General features: G+C 51.2%; 3 protein-coding genes across 4 annotated transcripts; 1 reads left to right on the top strand and 2 right to left on the bottom strand.

The window, feature by feature from the left end:
- Positions 1-3,893: 3,893 nt before the first annotated feature.
- ZBTB8B (zinc finger and BTB domain containing 8B) lies at positions 3,894-8,685 on the bottom strand. The gene is made up of 3 exons (XM_009951282.2): positions 7,726-8,685; positions 4,885-5,063; positions 3,894-4,553 (listed from the first exon to the last, which is right to left on the bottom strand). Exons 1-3 carry the CDS (start codon positions 8,669-8,671, stop codon positions 4,236-4,238), a joined length of 1,443 nt encoding a protein of 480 aa, XP_009949584.2. The 5' UTR covers positions 8,672-8,685; the 3' UTR covers positions 3,894-4,235.
- A 424-nt stretch (positions 8,686-9,109) lies between these two features.
- Positions 9,110-14,942, top strand: BSDC1 (BSD domain containing 1). Of its 2 annotated transcripts, XM_086479740.1 has the most exons (11): positions 9,110-9,132; positions 9,293-9,353; positions 10,056-10,172; positions 10,816-10,986; positions 11,105-11,159; positions 11,541-11,656; positions 12,048-12,116; positions 12,320-12,401; positions 12,592-13,131; positions 14,156-14,259; positions 14,841-14,942. In XM_086479740.1, exons 1-11 carry the CDS (start codon positions 9,122-9,124, stop codon positions 14,871-14,873), a joined length of 1,359 nt encoding a protein of 452 aa, XP_086335866.1. In that variant the 5' UTR covers positions 9,110-9,121; the 3' UTR covers positions 14,874-14,942. The 2 variants fall into 2 exon arrangements, with proteins under 2 accessions (XP_086335866.1, XP_086335867.1); XM_086479741.1 differs by lacking the exons at positions 10,056-10,172; positions 10,816-10,986 and having other exon boundaries at positions 12,592-12,992; positions 13,029-13,131.
- A 2,299-nt stretch (positions 14,943-17,241) lies between these two features.
- On the bottom strand, positions 17,242-18,352 carry TSSK3 (testis specific serine kinase 3). Its single transcript, XM_086480010.1, is given in 3 exon segments — positions 17,242-17,716; positions 17,718-17,886; positions 18,283-18,352. Coding segments are annotated over 3 exon segments (714 nt in total).
- Positions 18,353-18,366: the final 14 nt, after the last annotated feature.

Raw genomic sequence — 18,366 nt, forward strand, 5'->3', positions numbered from 1 at the left:
GTATAAACCTAAAGATCCCAATAAAAGTGAACAGATTTCACTGTTCGAATGAAGATAGTGAAAAGAAAGAAGGGGTTACTACATTTTTCATTGATTCAGGATATTCTAAATCAACAGGTAAACACAGGTTTTAAATGCCATAGTCTGTAAAAGCAGATTTAAAAAAGCCTGTTTGTGAAATATCCAATATAATTCAAAATTATCTAGAAAGAATATCTGGGAGTCTGTTCCCCCCACCAGCATGCATTTTATTGTAGGCATTTGACAGCATTTTCTCCTAGCTAGGATCAGTGGCTGCTTCCCAGCTGCATGGATTTTTCTCACCCAGCATGAAAAATGAAAAGTTTTAAAAAGAGTTTAAAAAGTTAAGACGATTATAAAACTACAAAAGCTGGTAAGGAAACAAAGTCAGTGTTAATAATATAAAAGATTTTCTAAAAAAACCACCAGTTGGCTGGGTTTTCAGTTGCCAGCATCCTTTTAATCCTTTCTTACCAAGAATCTGACTCTTGCTTGCAAACTGTCTGTCACCAGAGACGGATATATTCATTTTTAATTCCCAGAAACTGAAACGTGAGCCTTAATTGAGACACTCTCAGGTTCACTCAGTCAACTTTTGAATGGTAAAAAAAATCAAAGCAACCCTCTCAGAGAGTTTTATTTTCTAGACAATCAAAAAGCTCCAGAATGCTCCAAGATCCACAAATATAGTTAAGTCACTTCTACAAATAAGGTTCAGTTTATAAGAATTTGTCATTTAAACTAGACTAAAGGACTTCAGTTATGAAACTGCCTTACAAAACATCAGTAAATTCAATGACCACATCTGGAAGATTTACAAGGTCTTGCACCAAGAGGTTAAATGCACTACAAATACCAGTGCAGCCTGTATTCCTTCAGGGAAATACAGCGCAGTCATGTGCAAAAGTACGTTAAAACGTGTACTCCTAAACAAAGTCAATTACATACAGCTAAGACTTTAAGATATGTAGTCTGCATGGCCTTTAAAAAACTTTGAGAAAGAGATTATATTAGAAACAACTTTCCTAAAAACATTATTTTTGAGCCTTCATTAAGCACCATATGAATATTTTAAAACGGCTACATCATTTTCTCAAAGCTTGTAGAGGCTGGATCTACACTGGAAGATTTCAGGAAAAACACCCAAAAACTAAGTGGAAAGCACAGCAAACAAATTTACATTAACATCTGCTCACAAGAATGTGGATAAACGACATCCCAAATACAAAGGCTGAAGGACTCCATTGAAAACAAAGCAGCACAATATGACAGTTCAACAGGAAACATCGATTTTGGTGGTCACTCTCAATCTGGAATGTGAACAGCGTACCCCCCACCCCCGCACCCCTTACCCAGTGTTACACAAACCTCAACACAGCTCCATTCTCTACGCACAAGACACACAAGAACAATCTCTAAGACCAAAGAAAGCAGGTCGAAGTAAAATCGCTGAAGGTCTCTGCAGTCCTTCCTGCAGCTCCTACTGCACACAGACTTTCGCAAGAGGTTCATTTTCCCTACTCTGAATGTCTTCACGGTTTCAGAGTTAGCCAGCCCGCGCCTCAGCACAGCTCAGCCATGTGAGAAGCTAAATCTTCTGACAGTTTAATTGTGGCGCACTAGCCAGAACCACGCTCAGCTGATATTCCACGTCTAGTGGCCTCTACCAGTATTTACAATGAGGTGGCATCTCCACGCTAGAATGACCAGAAATTGGGATGCCTGGTCACTAAATATCATTTTGGATCCCTATTTACACTCTGATCCCACTTTCATGAGCGAGTTAGTCTCCCAACAAACAGAGATAATCCACGACTCTCTTTCCAAGTGTTCTCACACGCAGAAATCTGTCCTTTATCAGAGAAGCAGATACAAAAAATACACCCTCTGATGTTGGATGGACTCAATGAAGAGAGCAGTAGTCCAAAAGACTAGCCCTGCTAGGCTGGAGGTGGCATTTTCGAACGTGCCGGCAAGATTCACAAGCCCACGTTTTGCTCAGGTTTTCCAAACTGCCAAGGACCCAAAACCACAGCAGGATTTTCAAAGGAGCTCAGCTCCAGATCTGGCATCTGCAGGAGTTGTCTCTCTGATGGCCTTAGTTTAGATGACTAAAACAGGAGCTACAGAGCCCTGAATTTTTTAAAGATCTCGCCCCAGGGAGATTTTTCTATGATGATGTGTGTCACTACGATACTGTTCTGCTATTACAAACACAAATTTACAGATGACCTGGAACAGAGACTACTGAAAGCTCATGCAACTTAAGTTGCAGAAAGTAAATGTAGCATGTGATGCCAGGATCTCCCTGCAAAGGTGGCACTCAACAAGAACTTAGACCAGGCAGACATTTCAAAAGAAGTCTCTCTACCTTCTGCTGTTTTCAGGAATCACTAGTAGAACGACTTGTTTAAAAAGAAGTTTGCAGCTTCTTTCCTCGTCCTACCTGATCTGGCAATGAATTCTTAATAACTGCATTTGTGACATCAGAATCACCTCTCACAAGTGAATTGTGACATCACAATTACATAGGACTCCTGTTTCACTGTAGGATGAAGCAGATGGAGAAGCTGAATCGTTGTTTTTCAGTATGTAAAATAAAAGCACAAGGTATGAAAAACCCCCCCACCCACCTGGTTAAATCAGAGGGCTCTTTGCTTTTTAGGTTCCATCTAATGTTTGCCAAGTGTAAAGCCTTTACACTAAAAGCCTCAAGAAGTGCTCTCCTGTTAAGTGGGAGGAACTGCTCATTCTTTGTCAGCCATGTCTGTCTACAGACTTCTGATCTAGCCCTTACTCCAGCTAGAAAGATTCATACGATTTGCCTTTTCATGAAACACTCATGAACAACATAGTAAAGAAGCATTAACAGTCTTATTTCACAGTATATTTCAGTTTTGTCTCTTCATTAGGAAACAGTAGGTCACCCATAAGCAAACAGGATTTCTGCTGGTGGCGTGTTTTCTTCTAAAGCTTCCCAGCTTGATGGATGATAGCTTATATCAACTTGGTACTGGAGAGGTAAAAAAAATCTCGCCTCCTTTGAGAGCCAACCTTTAGCTATCCCAGGAAAGAAACATGAGGTCCACACTGCGGTTTAAAAAAAACAAAACAAAACAACGAAACAGTACTTGGATAAATTCACACAACATAAACCACGAGCAGGATCACCAAAGACTAGAAGAAAACATAGTAAAAGAGAAAGAAAAGGATTTGCATACAAAGAGCCTAGTAAAAATTTCTGAGATTTCCTACCCAATTGCTTCAAGAAGGGTCTTCAGAGCTGTTTTATACGCATAGCTCAGATAGCTGTATTTAGCTTCTCCTTGGCTACATCAGCTGTGAACCTGGCCATTTAATCTACCAGAACCAGAATTCCCAAGTAACCTGACCGACAGCTTTTAACTTCTACCGTGAAAAGCTGAAGACAATTGGGCAGTTCGCTCAGTCTAAACTGAGAGACCAAGACACTAGACACCACAACGTGTGCTTAGTATTTCTTATGCCAAGACTACTAATGTCTAAATCACCTTAAAGACACGTCTGAAGGCGTGTAGTCCGAGCTCTTGAGAGAGGAAGATGCAGTAAAAACAGTTCAGAAAGAGAAGCTTGTTCTCCAAATACCTGCAATTAAGGACACATGAAATATACGTATTCTTACTGTTTATGCTTCCAGCAGCAGCATAGTTTTGTTATCCTGGTTTGTCTGCCTTGGTTTCCAGGTCAAATCCAGTCTAAGCAAACACTTAAGGTTTACAATTTAGATAATACTGTCCTAATACAGAAGGATCACAACTTGGTTTAGAAAAATCCCAGGGTAATGAATGAAAACTACATTTCTTTTAATGCAATCTTCACGGAGAAGATGGTGCCCCTGTCGGATCAGGGATTAAGGACCACGACAGCATTATGTGAAGAAACGTGTTATCAAAACAACACAGAGACGTTCCACCTGCAAACTCAAAACTAGGAGGCAGAGACACCACTGGAAATTGCTAAAGTACAACCTCTGTGAACCCCAGACAGAAGATTCTTCACAGATTTCTGGTGCACAGCACTTAAAAGTATTAAAAATTCCAATTGTCCCCACTCTTCTATTAAAAAATGCAATAACAAAAACCAGCACAGTCTCACTAATTGGGCAAATAGGCAGTTTTCTGTTGCAGACCGATCACTAGGGAGACACTTCAAACACTCCCACACTCCTCTCAGTGCTACATAAGCGTTTCTCGGTCTGATAAGCTCCTGTGGATTTCCTGCTTGTCATCACCATCGGCATCATCATCATCAGCTGGATCGTTTTCCTCTCCAGACTCCACATATATGGGCCAATCGTTATCAGCATCACCTTTCTCTTGGCCTTCTGATGAAGGTTCCATGAGGCTGAGGTTAATGGGCATCGAGTCCTCATGGGTAGTGGTCACGCAGGTGCAGCTGTCGCACAAGCCAAAGCGCCGTAATCCTTGAGACAGGCTGCTCGTGAATGTTCTCCTGCAGCCCTTACAGATAATGGGCTTGTTCGATCGATGCACCTGAAGTTAAAAATAAAACACTACGGTAAAAAAGCCAATCTGCCTTCTGGCTTTAGCTCTTTCCAGGGTGCTGGTTTGCATCTATTCCTAGAGCAGAAAACCAGCTACACTTAAGCCAAAGAGAAGATGATCCCACCACATTTCCAGCGGCAAATATCTGGGGCTACATAAGTGCTAATGAACCAAATATCAGTGGCTTAAACTTATTATTAAAAAAAGTTTCTCTCACATTGGCAACAGTCATTTGGCCTGGCATATTTTGGGAAACAGAATCGGGAAACACCAAAAACTTCTTAAAATTTCCTGGTAGAACATAATCTTTCAAACTTACACTTAAAGCATGACTCCGAAGGTGTTCCTGCCGAGTGAAACGTTTCCCACATGTCTCACAGGGGTAGGGCCTCTCACCTGTGTGAGAGCGAATGTGCCGTTTTAGTATTCCTTTCTGTTTAGCCGTGTAGGGACAGAACGGACATTTGTGAAGCTTGATTGGCACAACTAACACATCACCTTTTGGAAAAAAAACACAACGCGTTAGGTTAGGCAGCTCACCACCATTAGCTGTGTCGGCTCCTTCTCCTCCGTGCTGCAAATCCGAGTCAAGATAATGGCACTTTCCCCTCTCTCTGTATTTGGCTTACCTGGAATTTCTGTAGGTTGTGCAATTTCAGAAGACATTCGTGCAGCTGCAGCTGATCAAGTCCCTTGAAAACCAGCCTGCCTACACTTACGTAGTTGATACTCTAAGGGAGGTGGCTCACAACAGAAAAACAAATTAATTTTATTTTAAGAAGCCATTTAATTAAGCCAAAAATTTGCTTTCAGTGCAGTGGGGTATCTGCACTATCTCAGCCATGGAAAGTCTCCAACTTTCTTCTTTTTTTTAAGATACCATTAGCGTTAAACAGCATTAGAAACTAAAATCCTTAACACAAATTACAGGCAGAAGCAGCACAGTGTCTCCCATGTGCTTTTACAAAGTGGATAAATTTAGATGTGGGGAACCCATCTAAAAATATGAACGCCTGTTTCTACTGCCATTCACTTTAGCCTTTCTATTGGAAATAACAAACTGCAGGACTCCAGTACATCTGCTGATGGTATTTTACTTTTCCTAAAAATCAAACTATATGCACACAAGTAATATGCAGTTTACAAAGCCAGATGCAAAAAGAGATAATTCAATTTGAAGATCACATTTTACATAAGTGTGGGTATTGCCAAGATTTTCAGTATCAGCCCGGATATGAGCTTCCTTTCCAGCATGAAGGTTGAGATGTTACACAAATGGGTTAGTTTTCCCAGTTCCAGGTACTGATCCAGCAAAGTGTTTGCACATCAAGCCTTGTGCTCTTTAACAGCCACACCACGGTAGGTGGGGCTGTAGAACATTCCTTGTACGTTTTTCCAACTCAGCCTCAAAAAAAAGCAGCGTCTCCTATTAACGTGTGGCTATCAAGTGAAATTCATCTCTACCAGTTTCGGACCTTCACAAGGTATTGCTAATCCCTGCTGGGCATTTAGAGTCCATTTAAAAAAAAAAAAAAAAAAGTTCTTAGTCCTGCCTTGCTGCCAGGCTCTCCAGAGGTGCCCCTTTACCCTCCATCAGCTGTGAAGGGGACCAGGGTGACTGGGACAGACGTGGACACTTGAAAGTTAAGTGGCATTTACCTCATCTGTCAGCCTGAATGCCCGAGAACCACTCTTTGATCAGGGTTTTTTCTCATTCCCGGGGTCTCGTGAAAATGCTAAGATGGCAGGGCCACTAAAAGGTGAGAAGAGATGCTTCCCTTCTACTAAAGGCTTACCATGTTCAGTTTTAGCAGAGAAACACAACTAATGCGAGGGTTTTTCCCCCCCTAGTCCTATTTAAAGCACATCTACCATTAACATTTCTAATACCTTGTCAACACCTGATGTTCTCCATCAAATTCTAGAGGCATGTCCCTTTTAATGATTCATTAATAGTCTGAAGATCTTGAGAGAGGAAAAAAAGAAAGAAAGTTTGTGCGTTGGATGCTCTTGCCTCGCTACACGTCAAAGACCGTAGGCATGATCTGGTGACAGCACTGTTCCGGTAACTTCAGTCTTTTGGTGTCTGTAAGACTGGATTTGTGATTTTATCAGATTCCTTATTTTAAAGCAGCAAGAGATAATATCAGGTTTATTGGCTTTAAAATCACACACGCATACTCAAGCTGGAAATGACATGAATGTAAGCTTGCTATCTAGAGCAGAATATTCAGTGAAAGATTTCCTCTCTGCTGCCCACACCGTTATTCCATTTGTCACATCCCGAACAGTGATGGCACTTGCAGTGTTTGTCAGAGCCACCTCCTGTCTTCACAAGGCAGTTTGGACGAGGCAAGTCGTGCACCAACAGATAAAATGCCCAAATCCTTATTATCCACTTCAGGAGAAATGCCTATGGACAAGACCACCTTCTTCTCCAGGTCCCTGACACTGCTGCTGGGAGAGATTCCTGCCAGCATGAGACATTGCAACAGGCCTGAGCTTGGGAGAGCGGCAGAACCTCGGGTGACCAGCGGTTGAAAAGCGAGTCTGCCTCTACAGGTAAAAGTTAAGTCTCATCTTTATGCAACACCACAGAGTTTAAAGCTTTCAGTGCTCTTAAAGAACCTCTAGGTATCACTCAGTATTGAACAAAACTGATTTCTGCCCTTTTTGAAGTTCAAAGTAACAGCAAACAGACTATCATCCAGCAACTGATGCGCTGGCAGGAGCTCCAGTGGAGTTAAGCTACTTCTGCTCTGTCAGGTTCTACAGCAGATCCCTCTTGTGGCAGCTCAACTTATCTTTCTGATTGCTCTTTAGAACGCTAACATCATGAAAGGAAGATTCTCTTTAAAAATTCACCTGCCATTCAGCATGGTCCCAAATGAGATTGTTTATTAAAGCAGCGTCACCAACACCAAGCTCCAGGATCTGTTTCAAAGAGACTGTAAAAGCTGTTAGAAATACTTACCTCCCAAACGCTGCACTGAATAAACGAGTACAGCTTTCTTTTGAAGTCCAGAACAAAAGTTTATTTTGCTACGGCATAATATTCAGCAATATATTCCTGAACAAGAACGAAAGTAACAAAGGAAGTCGCACAACTAAGCGGTTTTCTCCTCGATTATACAGACTGCACCCCCCGGAGTCCTCTCACCTGTGTCCTCACCATACCAGTCGCTGTGAATGTCCATCATGGAACTCATGGCTACCCCTGCATCCTCTGGCCTACCCTCAAAGCCCCGGACAAAGTGATGAACCACATCATCCTTTCTCTGAGCTGAGCTGTTGCGCAACAGGGCCTCTAGGAATTGTTTCATATGATAGTTATTGCAGGCCAGGTCCATCGCCTGCCCGCCGTGCAGCCCCTCTTCCATCTGCTCGAGGGACAACGGAGTCGGATACTGCGGCAGCCGTTCCCCCACTTCTACCTCTACTTCATCGGAGTCAAACTCCACTTTGGGTTCCACCCCCTTGGGCAGCGAAGAATTCACGTCGTCTGGAGAGTCGCTGCTTACGGGGTCTCTGACCACAAGCTCCAGTGGATGGCAGCTGCTGCATTCACCGCAGGGAGGATCTCTCTGGCAATCCGAAATCCTTTCCTTCTCCTGCAGGGAAGAGACAGAGGCAGAGCACTGGCTCTTTGAGCTGTACGAGGTGCCCTCTCTCGCAGAACTAGCGCTCCCGCTATCAGCTTGATAGAAAGCAGCTTCTCTCTCTATTTTCCTGCAAATATCTAACGACGACCTTATATACGTTTTGCAGAAGTTGACCACATCGGTCATCTGCAAATAGCTAGCCGCAGACATCACCTCAATAACATTTTCCCCACAGAGATCTAGCTTTCCGGAATAAAGGAAATCCAGGATGATGGAGAAGGCCTCCGAGGTGACAATGTCCAGCGAGGCGGTGCTGTGGCGTCCGCTGTCTTGGATGTAGTGAATCAGCAGGGCTCGGAAATAGCCGCTGTTGGCGAACAAAATGTTTTTATGCGCTTTGAAGATTCTCCCCTCCACGATGATGCTGCAGTCGCAGAAGAAGTCCCTCTTGCGCTGCTCGTTGAGCTCTCCCAAAAGCTTCGTGTAGTACGACTGCATCTCCATCGCTCCCGCCGCCGCCGCCGCCTCCGCTCGCTGCCGGGGTCAACGAGAAGGTACCGTCAGCAGGGGAGGGCTCCCGGGGACCCCCCGCCGCCTCCTCCTCCTTCTCCCGCCAGCCTCTTCCCCAGCCCCGCCGGTAACTTGTGGAGACCGGGAGCGGCCGCCTCAACCTCCCCGCACCGGCCCCGGCCCCGGCCCCCCCGAGGCGCCGCCACCGCCGCGCCGAGGTTCCTCCTTCCCCCGCACCGGCCGCCCTCCGCCGCTCGCCCCTCACCGCCGCCACCTCCTCCTCCTCTGCCGCCGCCCGCCCACTCCCGCCCGGCCGCCGTACCGCCGGGGGCCCTCCCGGGAGGAGGAGGAGAAGGAAATGACGCTTGCGGGGAATCACGGCCCACGAGGGCGGGGCCTGCGAGGTGAGGGGTCGGTAAATATTGGTGACGTCAGGCCGCCAAGATGGCGGAGGGGTGAGTTCGGTACTGCTGGGGTGGGGGGAACGGGCTGGGCCCAGGCCCAGGCCCAGGCCTAGGCCTAGGGCGGCGGGAGAGGGTCGGGCCTCGGGGGGGGCGGCGCGGTGGGGCCCGGCCCGGGGGCTCGGATCTGGCTGACGCGGGTGTCCCCTGGCAGGGAGGACGCGGGCTGGTGGCGGAGCTGGCTGCAGCAGAGCTACCAAGCCGTCAAGGAGAAGGTAGGAGGCGGCGGGCTGGGCCTGCGGGGCGGCCCCGGTGCCCAGAGGGCGGCGGGCTGAGGGGGCCGCGGCGCCGGCCGGATCCCTCCCTGCGGGCTGCGGCGCTGGCTGGGCCGTAGCTGCAGCAGCGGCTCTGTCAGCAGCAACGCCCGTGGCCGCTGAGCCCGGCCTTAGCCCCGCTGCCTGGCGCCCAGCCAGCGGCCGGAGCGCGGCCCGGGACCGGTCGGAACGTGTGGAGGGGGTTGGGGTGTATGTGCTCTAACTCGGGGTGCCGGGGGCCTGACCGCTGCGCTGGGGCATCACGGCTCAGGGGAGCAGCGTTGGGCTGTGTTGGTGTGAAAGCCGCCACCTGAGCGGGGAGGGCATGTGCTTGCAGCATCCCTTTCTGGTGTGTAATTTCCTGCCTGTGACAGCACCGCTTAAGTTAATTATACACAAAACTCAGAACAAGGCTTCGCTTAACCTGTGTTTTCCCATTCTTTGCTTAAAAAATCCCCACTGTGCTGTTTTTTGGGCGTAGCAGTTGCCCTTTGTTATTCTGGTTATTACAGTCTTACCTCTTGCATGAGTTGGGGTAAGGGTTCAGCTGGGTTAAAGGCTGTTATGCTTTAGTCTTTGTAATGTGCCAAGTGTTCCCAGAGCGACCGTGGCTTTGTTGGAGAGCAAAAAGATGACACAATCTTACCTGTCGTCTTCTGACAGTCCACAGAAGCTTTGGAATTCATGAAACGGGACCTGGCCGAGTTCACTCAAGTCGTGCAGCATGACACAGCCTGCACTATCGCTGCTACGGCCAGCGTGGTCAAGGACAAGCTGGCAGTGAGTATAGGAGTGAGAGAGCTGGGGTCCTTGTTGCAGAAAGCAAAGCGGGGGGTGAATAGGATGTAGCTGCCTCCGAGGACACAATCTGCTGAACAAACCCCAACGTATAACCATGAGCTTCAGGTTTCAGACTTTCTCCCTGGTGCAGGTTTGGTGCCGAGCACTGTGTGGGGTTTCCTTGCTGTGGTGGTGAGGAATGCTCTGGAGACGAGCGTAGAGAGGTTCGCTGTGCTTTGGCTCTCCCTGCGTGCCCTGCAGGTCTGGCAGTGTCGCTGTAGTATGACATCAGGTCTCTGCCCAAGCTGTCAGCCTTAGCCCAGCGTAGCTGCCGCTCTGACAGTCCAGCCCTCCAACCAGCCGGTCCCCGAGCTTGGCTGTGTGTCCATCCCCGCAAAGCCTAGGCTCAGTTCCCCACAAACCTACTGCAAGGCTGGCCTGCCTGCCCCACTGCCACCTGAGGCTAGTGGCTGCCACCACACCCTTCTCCTAGCCCAGCCCTGGCCACACAGTTGCCTCATTAGCACTTTTTTGTAGGGAGAGACATCCTGCTTCCTTAAAGGAACCTGTCCAGAAAAGACTGAGACTTGTCCTGCTGCTGCAGGCACTGTTACTTACACTGTGCTGCTTTTTTCTCTTCAAGAGGACAGAAGGTTCCTCAGGTGCAACTGAAAAGGTGAGGAAAGGGCTTTCTGACTTCTTGGGTGTCATCTCGGACACTTTTGCTCCTTCACCGGATAAGACCATTGACTGCGATGTCATCACGCTGATGGCAACACCCACAGGTACCACGGAGCCCTATGACAGCGCTAAGGTGGGTGCCCTGTTCCTGGAGCTTCTCTCTGGGATGTGGAGTCCTGAGCCCTGTCCTTTTGGGGCTCTGCTGCCACCCCCCCCACTGATGGCTCTGCCCTGTGCCTCTTCTCCTCCAGGCTCGCCTCTACAGCCTCCAGTCAGACCCAGCCACCTACTGCAACGAACCTGATGGTACGGGCTGGGGGGCTCGGTGGTGCTGCCGGGCCAAGCTGCCCTTGTGTGGGGTCTGTGGGCTGTCCCGAATTGCCCGGAGCCTTTCGCCATTGGGCCTGCTGGCTTGGCTGCAGATGGGGTCACCGTTGATGGCAAACAGATCCATCTGTTGCACTGGGGACTGGTTAGGCTGAGAGTTTGCTGGGCCAGTTTAAACTGGTGCTATGTGGCCTTGTGCTGGCAGAGGACCCATGACTCTGAGACCCCTGTCTCCCTACTTCTTTGCCCCTCGTTTACCCCAGCTGACCTGGTCTGTAGCATCTTTCCAATGAAACTTCCCAAAACTTTTCCTGCTGTGTTTGTGCCAAGGGCTGTTATCTCTGTGCTTGTCCTGTACAGGCCCTGCTGAGCTCCTTGAGGCCTGGCTCTCTCGGTTTAACCTAGAGGAGAAGAAAGGGGAGATCGCAGAGCTGCTGGCGACCAGCCCTTCCATCCGAGCTCTCTACACCAAAATGGTAAGGCCCTGCCTGGCTGCTGTAGTGGGCAATTGTGACTTGGGGTTTGGTGCAGGGAAGCCCTGAGTTGCTTGGGCCCCGGAGTTGGTGGCAGAATGGACTGTGGTTGCATGGGAAACGGGCACAGGGATATTGGGCAGATTGTGTATTGTGTTCTTCTTCCCTGCTTGTTTGTCACGGGCCTGGAACAGCAGCTCCTCTGTAGCTATCCAGTGTGTGTCCGAGCACCTGCCAGGGCGTACCTAAGGCTTGGTCCCAAGTCTGTGCACCTAAAAATGCAGGTGCCTTGCGCAGGTTGCAAGGGTAGCTGCAAGGCTGGGGAGGAGAGAGGAGCAAGGCAGCAATCCCCTCCCTCTGAAGTGACCCGTCGCGTTTCCCGTGTCACTCCCAGGTCCCGGTGGCTGTTTCCCATTCTGAATTCTGGCAGCGCTACTTCTATAAAGTGCATCGCCTGGAGCAGGTAGGTCAGGAGGTGGGTGTCTCCCCCCGTGGGTGGGCACTCCAGCCGAGGAGCTCTCTAATGCAGAGCAAAGAGGCAGGAGATACTTTCCCTGGAAAAGCAGGGGTCTGGCCTGCTTGTCTGTGTCCTTGTCACTGATGCTGAAATGGAGGGGAAGAAAGAACTGGGGACGTGGGCGGCTGCTGACACCGAATTCCCTGCAGGATGAAGCCCGGAGGGAGGCTCTGAAGCAGCGAGCGGAGCAGAGCATTCACCAAGAGGAGCCAGGCTGGGAAGAGGATGAAGGTGGGTCAGATGGTCGGGGATCTGTGGGAGGGCTCGTGCAGACCTCGGCCGGTCTCGGTTAGAGAGGGTGGTGGCTCCTCCTCGCTCCCGCAAATCCAGCTCCCAGCCCAGCTGCAGCCAACCCCGCTGCACTGTCAGCTGCTGCTGCGCTTGCTGAAACGTCTCTCGCTTCTCTTCTGCCTTCCTACAGAGGAGTTCTTGGGGATGTCACCCCTGCCTTGTGCAAACGTGAAATTTCCAGAAGCAGCAGAGAAAGAATCTGCCCCTGCAGCCCTGGAGGGAAACCGTCTCACTGCTCACAAGGGACCCTCAGAGGAAAGCTGGGCCGTCCTCCCTCCAGAGCCGGCCCCAGCGGAGGGGAGCCCCTCTGAGAGCAGTGAGAGCATCTCCCTTGTGACTCAGATTGCAAACCCTGCCTCTGTGCCTGCTGCGCAGCTACAGACTGGAGCACAACCAGCTGGGACCGGAGACCTCTCCCAGAGGCTGCTGGAGGCCACCTCGGAAGAGCAGAGCTCCCTGCCAAAGCCCCCAGAACCTGGTCACCCTTCTGCACCTGCTCGGGAGTCGGCAACATCCTCAGAGCAGCCGCCTGTTACAGAGCTCAAAGAGGTGGAGAGCAAAGCCCAGGGCAGGACAGAGACTCTGAAAGAGGAAGGACCAACAGATCTACGAGTCTTTGAGCTGAACTCGGATAGTGGGAAATCCACTCCCTCCAACAACGGCAAGAAAGGTGCGTATGTGCGGCCTGGAAGTCTTCTGCTGGGGAAAGGGCCTAAGTTTGGGATGATGGAGGAGGAGGAAAGGGGTTTTGCCAAAATCACCCAGCAAGGTTAGATTCAAAGACTGTCTAATGGCCAAAACTAAAGTGGAAGCGAGTCCTCATGCTGCCAGGCAGGGTCGAGTGAGTCACATCAGATAGTGACAATCTGCTCTCAGCAGGCAGCTGGGCCGGTGCCACAGCTGGCTCTGTCCTGAGCCCTCTTCCTGTGCTCCCTCAGGAGAACGGAGGGTGAGACTCCTCCAGGCCCCTGAGGAGGGATGTGTTGCGGCTCTGGCTGTGACACTTTATTTACAAACCTTTCTGCCTTCAGCAGAGCCTGCTGCAGGTCTCCCAGAATACTGGTTATGTTGGTTATAGGATTATAAAGCCACTGGAGGCAACCCAAGATCCAGCTCAGTGGCCAAGTAGCATGAACTGGTCTGTGAGCAGAATGAAACTAGACGAGAATGAAAAGTCTGCTGGGTGAACAGAGTAGGCCTTTGGTCCCTGGCCTGCTGGGTGCCAGGGCAAGGCTGTGTAGGGAATGTGGTGTTTCCTTCCCTCTGCGTGTCCCCCCAGGAGTGTCCCGGCTGCTCCTCTGCCTCAGGAGGTTGTTCTTTCCTTTGGGGATTATGACAGTCCCCACATCGAAGTCACTCCTCTCATTCCTTACCGGTTGTATTTTCTGTGTGACTGAAACATGGCCCCCACGAGTTCTTCCAGGCCAGAGGAGCACGTGTTTCAGTGTTCCCCTCTCCCACTTGTTCTGAACCAGCCCTTGCTGCGAGGGAAGCGCATCCCACCTCTGTTAGCGAGCTGACAGCCTGCTGTTGGCCATGGGGGGCAGGGGGGCTTTCTCTTTGTGGGCAGGCCGCGGTAGATCTGAGCCTCAGGGACGCCAGGGCTTTGTGGGCCTGCTTGGGCAGCGGTGTGCTTTGCCCAGAGTGTCTGGCGAGCAGCTCTGGTGGCTCATCTGTGGTGTTTGTGGTTACAGGCTCCAGCACTGATATCAGTGAGGACTGGGAAAAGGACTTTGATTTGGACATGACTGAAGAGGAGGTGCAGCTGGCGCTCTCGAAGGTGGAAGTGTCTGGGGAGGTGAGTGGAGGGGAGGTGCTCACTCAAGTAGGCAAGAAGCTTGCTCCCAGAAACACCAGCAACTCCTTGGGGTGATCCTGCTTAAGCTCTGCCGTTGCTGGATGCTTCCCCTGAGAGACTGCAGTGCCTCAAGAGCGTGAGAGGGCAAATCCCTCGACTTGAGCTCCACTTCCAGCCCCTGTGCTGGAGCCAAGGCTGTGGAGCACGTTGCAGCAAGATGTGGCTGCTGCTGGCCTGGAAGGGCAGCGCTGCAGCAGGCAGCTGCCTGCCCCGAGCAGCTCGCAGGAGGCTTCTCAAAGGTGTGAGTTGCTCTTTGAGGACACGGGCTTAGCTTGGGATCTCACCGTGGGAGTCGTGGGTGTTAGCTGGAGCAGAGAGCGGCTGCCTGGACATGCTTAAAGAGGGATGAGTGTGCAAGCTCCCCGGGGAGAGCAGAGCAAGCAAATCCCTGTTGTGAGGGTGTGGGAGCGTGAGGGTATGTCAGGCTTTGTGCTGACTCAGGTGCCCTGGGCAGGAGGATCTGTTGAAAAATGGCTGTTGAGTTACAGAAACAGACCGAGGGATGTTACTCTTGTTTGCAGCTGGAAGATGAAGACTGGGAAGACTGGGAATAAAGTGACTGCTTCCAGTGTGTGTCACAGGCTCATTTCCACCATCGAATGTGAATTAAATCACGGACCGGCTGTTCCTTTGTGTGTAACTGTGCTGGGGATTGCAGTTCCGGGCTGGAGGAGTGCCGTTCCTACTAAATCCTGTGGGCAACTCAAGTGACCCCTTCAGACCTGGAGGAGGAGGAGGAGGAAGCAGGAGTTCACTCGTACACTTAGCTGCTAGGGAGCCCATCTTCTCAGTAGGTCCTAGAGACTGGCCAAGCCAAAACTGACTGCCCCGAAAGTGTCGGGTGGAGGCAGATGCGATGCGGCGAGGGGTCCCCGGGGCGAGCTGGGCACTCGGGCACCTGGCGGGGTTGCTTGGTGCCGCCGGACTGCCCGCTGGCTGATTGTTTGCTTGTGTGTGCACACGTAACCTCCAGTCCAGCAGTGCAAAGGCTGTGCCTGCTCGCTCGCTGCTCTGCGCTGCTGGCCAGGCCCTCCCTGGAGAAAAGCCCCGTGCAGGGAGCGGCCAGGGGCCGGAGATGCTACCGTAGAAGCCCCTTCTGCTGTGCCACTCCTTGCTGCGAAGAAAGGCGGTTGGCTTGTGGCTTTGACCCAAAGCTGGGCTGTGCTGAAAGGAGCCAAACTCCCTGCCAAACCGTGAGCTTCTGCCTGGCTTTTTGTCTTGGAAGCTTTTTTTTCTCATGGAAACTCTCGTTTCCTGCCGCAAGAGCAGCTGCTTCTCTAAGAGACAAGGCCTGCTGCTTCCCCCTTTGCACCTGCACTGCCTTCTACTGGGTTTTGCGTACTTCTAGTTAAATTCTCCAAGCAAAGTACTTGTGGCTTGCTCTTGCTTGAGCCCTTTGGGACAGGCAGTGATTTGGGTCATCCTGGGAGCAGAACCCCTCCATTGTGGTGCCCAGTTCAGCCCTTGCAAAGCCCCAGTCTGGCCCACTGACTATTTTAAACTCCACCTTGGCACCGAGGCTCGGCCCTTGCCTTTCCCAGCCCGAGGGGAGGCAGAAGTGCCCAGGCATGGGTGGTACCTCTTGGCTGAGGCTGTGTCTGTCCCCTCCTCTGCCTCCCTTTGTGTCCTACCCATGCCAGGCCCCACGGCCACCAGGGTCACAAGCCTTGCACTGCTCTCTTGGGTTCCTTCGCTTCAGCCCCCTGTGACTGCTTGCAATGCTTCCTTCAGACCCAGGGCCTCTCTTTTTGGGGCAGTTCCCTTCTAATATCACAAGATGCTCCTCAGTGGATGTTGCTAATATACAGTTATCCTAAAGGGACAGAGCCCTCACTGCTGCCTCTGGCCTTTCGGGTGGTTTTATACGTGCTGCCTTTGTCCTTCTGCCCCTTCCAGGGCTGCCTCATTGGAACTGTGGGTTTCCTTCTGGTTTTGGATAGCATTAACCTAGGTGCACTTGGAATAGTTGGGGTTTGGCTTTGTTTTGTTGGGTTTTTTCCCCCCACACTTTGGGGAGATTCTTGAATGCAGCTGCCCATGCAGGTGGATTGGTGGCAGCGGTGACTTGCAGCGGTGACTTCCAGCGCTTACCCGGGAGCACGTCCTCCCACTTGGTGTACGGTGGGCCCAGCAGAGCCTCTGAAATGTGCTGCAGCCTCACCCTGTCCCGGGCTCAAATTTAGCTGTAGTGGAAAACCTATTGTGGGGAGGTGACACCAGTGGGGGTGTCGGGGCGGGGGGGCTCAGGGCTGTGTTCCCTCGGGGTTTAATGGGATCGAGTTGTGGCTGGATCCCTGGGCCTGCAGCAGAGCTCCGAGGGTGCAGTGCTCTCATCTGTGTCACTTTTTTTTAATTTTTTTTTTTTTTCTTCTTTAGTCAAATTAACCGTTTGGTTGTCTGTGCAATATTCTCTGTTCTGACCTGTTCTGCATCTCCCTGGGCCTTTTCTAGCTGGGGTGAAAACCAGGAACAATTCTAACAGCTGGTAGTTTTGTAATGACAACTTTCTCCAAACCTTTTACAGACTTGCAGTTAACAGTGATTAAAGGAATTCTACACTCTGCCTGTGTCGGGTCTTCTCATTTACTTTGCCTGTGGGCTGGGGACGGCTGCCTCAAGAGGGTCTGCGTGTCAGCTGCTCTATGTGTCCCTTTCCTCCCACCTCTTGCTTAGCTCGGGAAGGTGGGTCTGCGCTGCCCCAGGCTGCTCGGAGCTCAGGTCTGCCCTGTCCCCCACCGCTGGCGGCCGAGGGCTTGAAGTGAAACGATAAAAATGTCCAAGTATGAACCAGGCCTTGTCTCTGCCAGCCAGAGGCCTGGCACAGCACCTGTGAGGCTGGATCAGTGGGAAATGCTGACCTCCATAATTACTGTCGTTTTAGAAACAATCCCTTCCATCGGGGGAGAGCAGAGCCAGTCCTTCTCAAGGGTGAGTCAGCCACAGGTGCCTGCTGGCCCCCTCCATGGGGAGTCTTAGCATCATGTCCAGTTCCAGGAGCGTTTTGAGGAGGTTCTGGCACTCCTTGGAGATCCCCAGGTGCCCAGGGACAGAGAAGCCTTCCTGCTCCTGGTGCAGCATCTTGGGGGTATCAGTGTTGTTGAAGGGTGGGTAGGCATGGAGCAGGACATAGAGGACGGTGCCCGTGGTCCAGACATCGCTCGTGGGGCTGCCGTGGGGGACACCCTGCAGCACCTTGGGCACTGTGCAGGCTGTGCTGCCACAGAGGGTCCAGCTCAGCTCCCTGGGGAGCAGCTTGGTGAAGCCAAAATCCTTCAGCTTCAAGGTGTGCCCTGCAGCTGGGGCATTCTTACACTCGAAGCTGTGGTGGGCCACCCTGCTGTCATGGCAGTACTGGGTGGCCTCAACCAGCTGGCAGAAGAGCACGCTGGCACAGGGACAGGGGACCCTTGTGGAGCACGTAGTCAAAGGTGTCCCTGACCTTCCCCTCTGTGGATTCCAGCATCTCGTGCACATGGTTGTTGTTTCTGTGGTCCAAGCACTTGATGGTCTGGAGCTCCCAGGGCAGGAATCTGTGAACAAACTCTGTGAGGGCTCTTGGGGTGGGCACTGTGGAGGTTATGGGGATGGCTGGGGTCCTCCCGTGTTCCCCCCTGTGCTTTTGCCGTTGCTGGGGAGCCTGTGCTTGCCTGGCTCACCCCCCCGCTCCTCTCCAGTCAGATGTGTCCAGGGCCTGGACATGACCTCCCAGTAGACACCACAGGCTTGGAGATTCCCCATCAAGGCAGGTGACTGTCCCTGCTCAGCCACGCTTCCCGAAATGCAGGAGCCAGTAGGCGCCAAGTGGTCTATGAGAAGGTAAACGGGGCCAGGACACCCTGTGGGGTGCAGGGTCTGGCCCTGGCACAGCCAGGCCGTGTCCTGATCACACAGACCAGGTCCCTGCTCCACCAAATGTGGCTTATTTTGCTCCCAAAAGCATCACCTGATGGCTCAAACCCCTACTTGCCCGGGGACAGGGCAGGCTGGCTCCCTGCCTGCTGCTGCCAGCAGGCTCCATCGGGGAAGGCGGCATCCTGTGCCATGCCA

The sequence above is a fragment of the Leptosomus discolor genome, chromosome Z (genome assembly GCF_034619465.1).
Source record: "Leptosomus discolor isolate bLepDis1 chromosome Z, bLepDis1.hap2, whole genome shotgun sequence".
NCBI classification, from domain to species: Eukaryota; Metazoa; Chordata; class Aves; order Leptosomiformes; family Leptosomidae; genus Leptosomus; species Leptosomus discolor.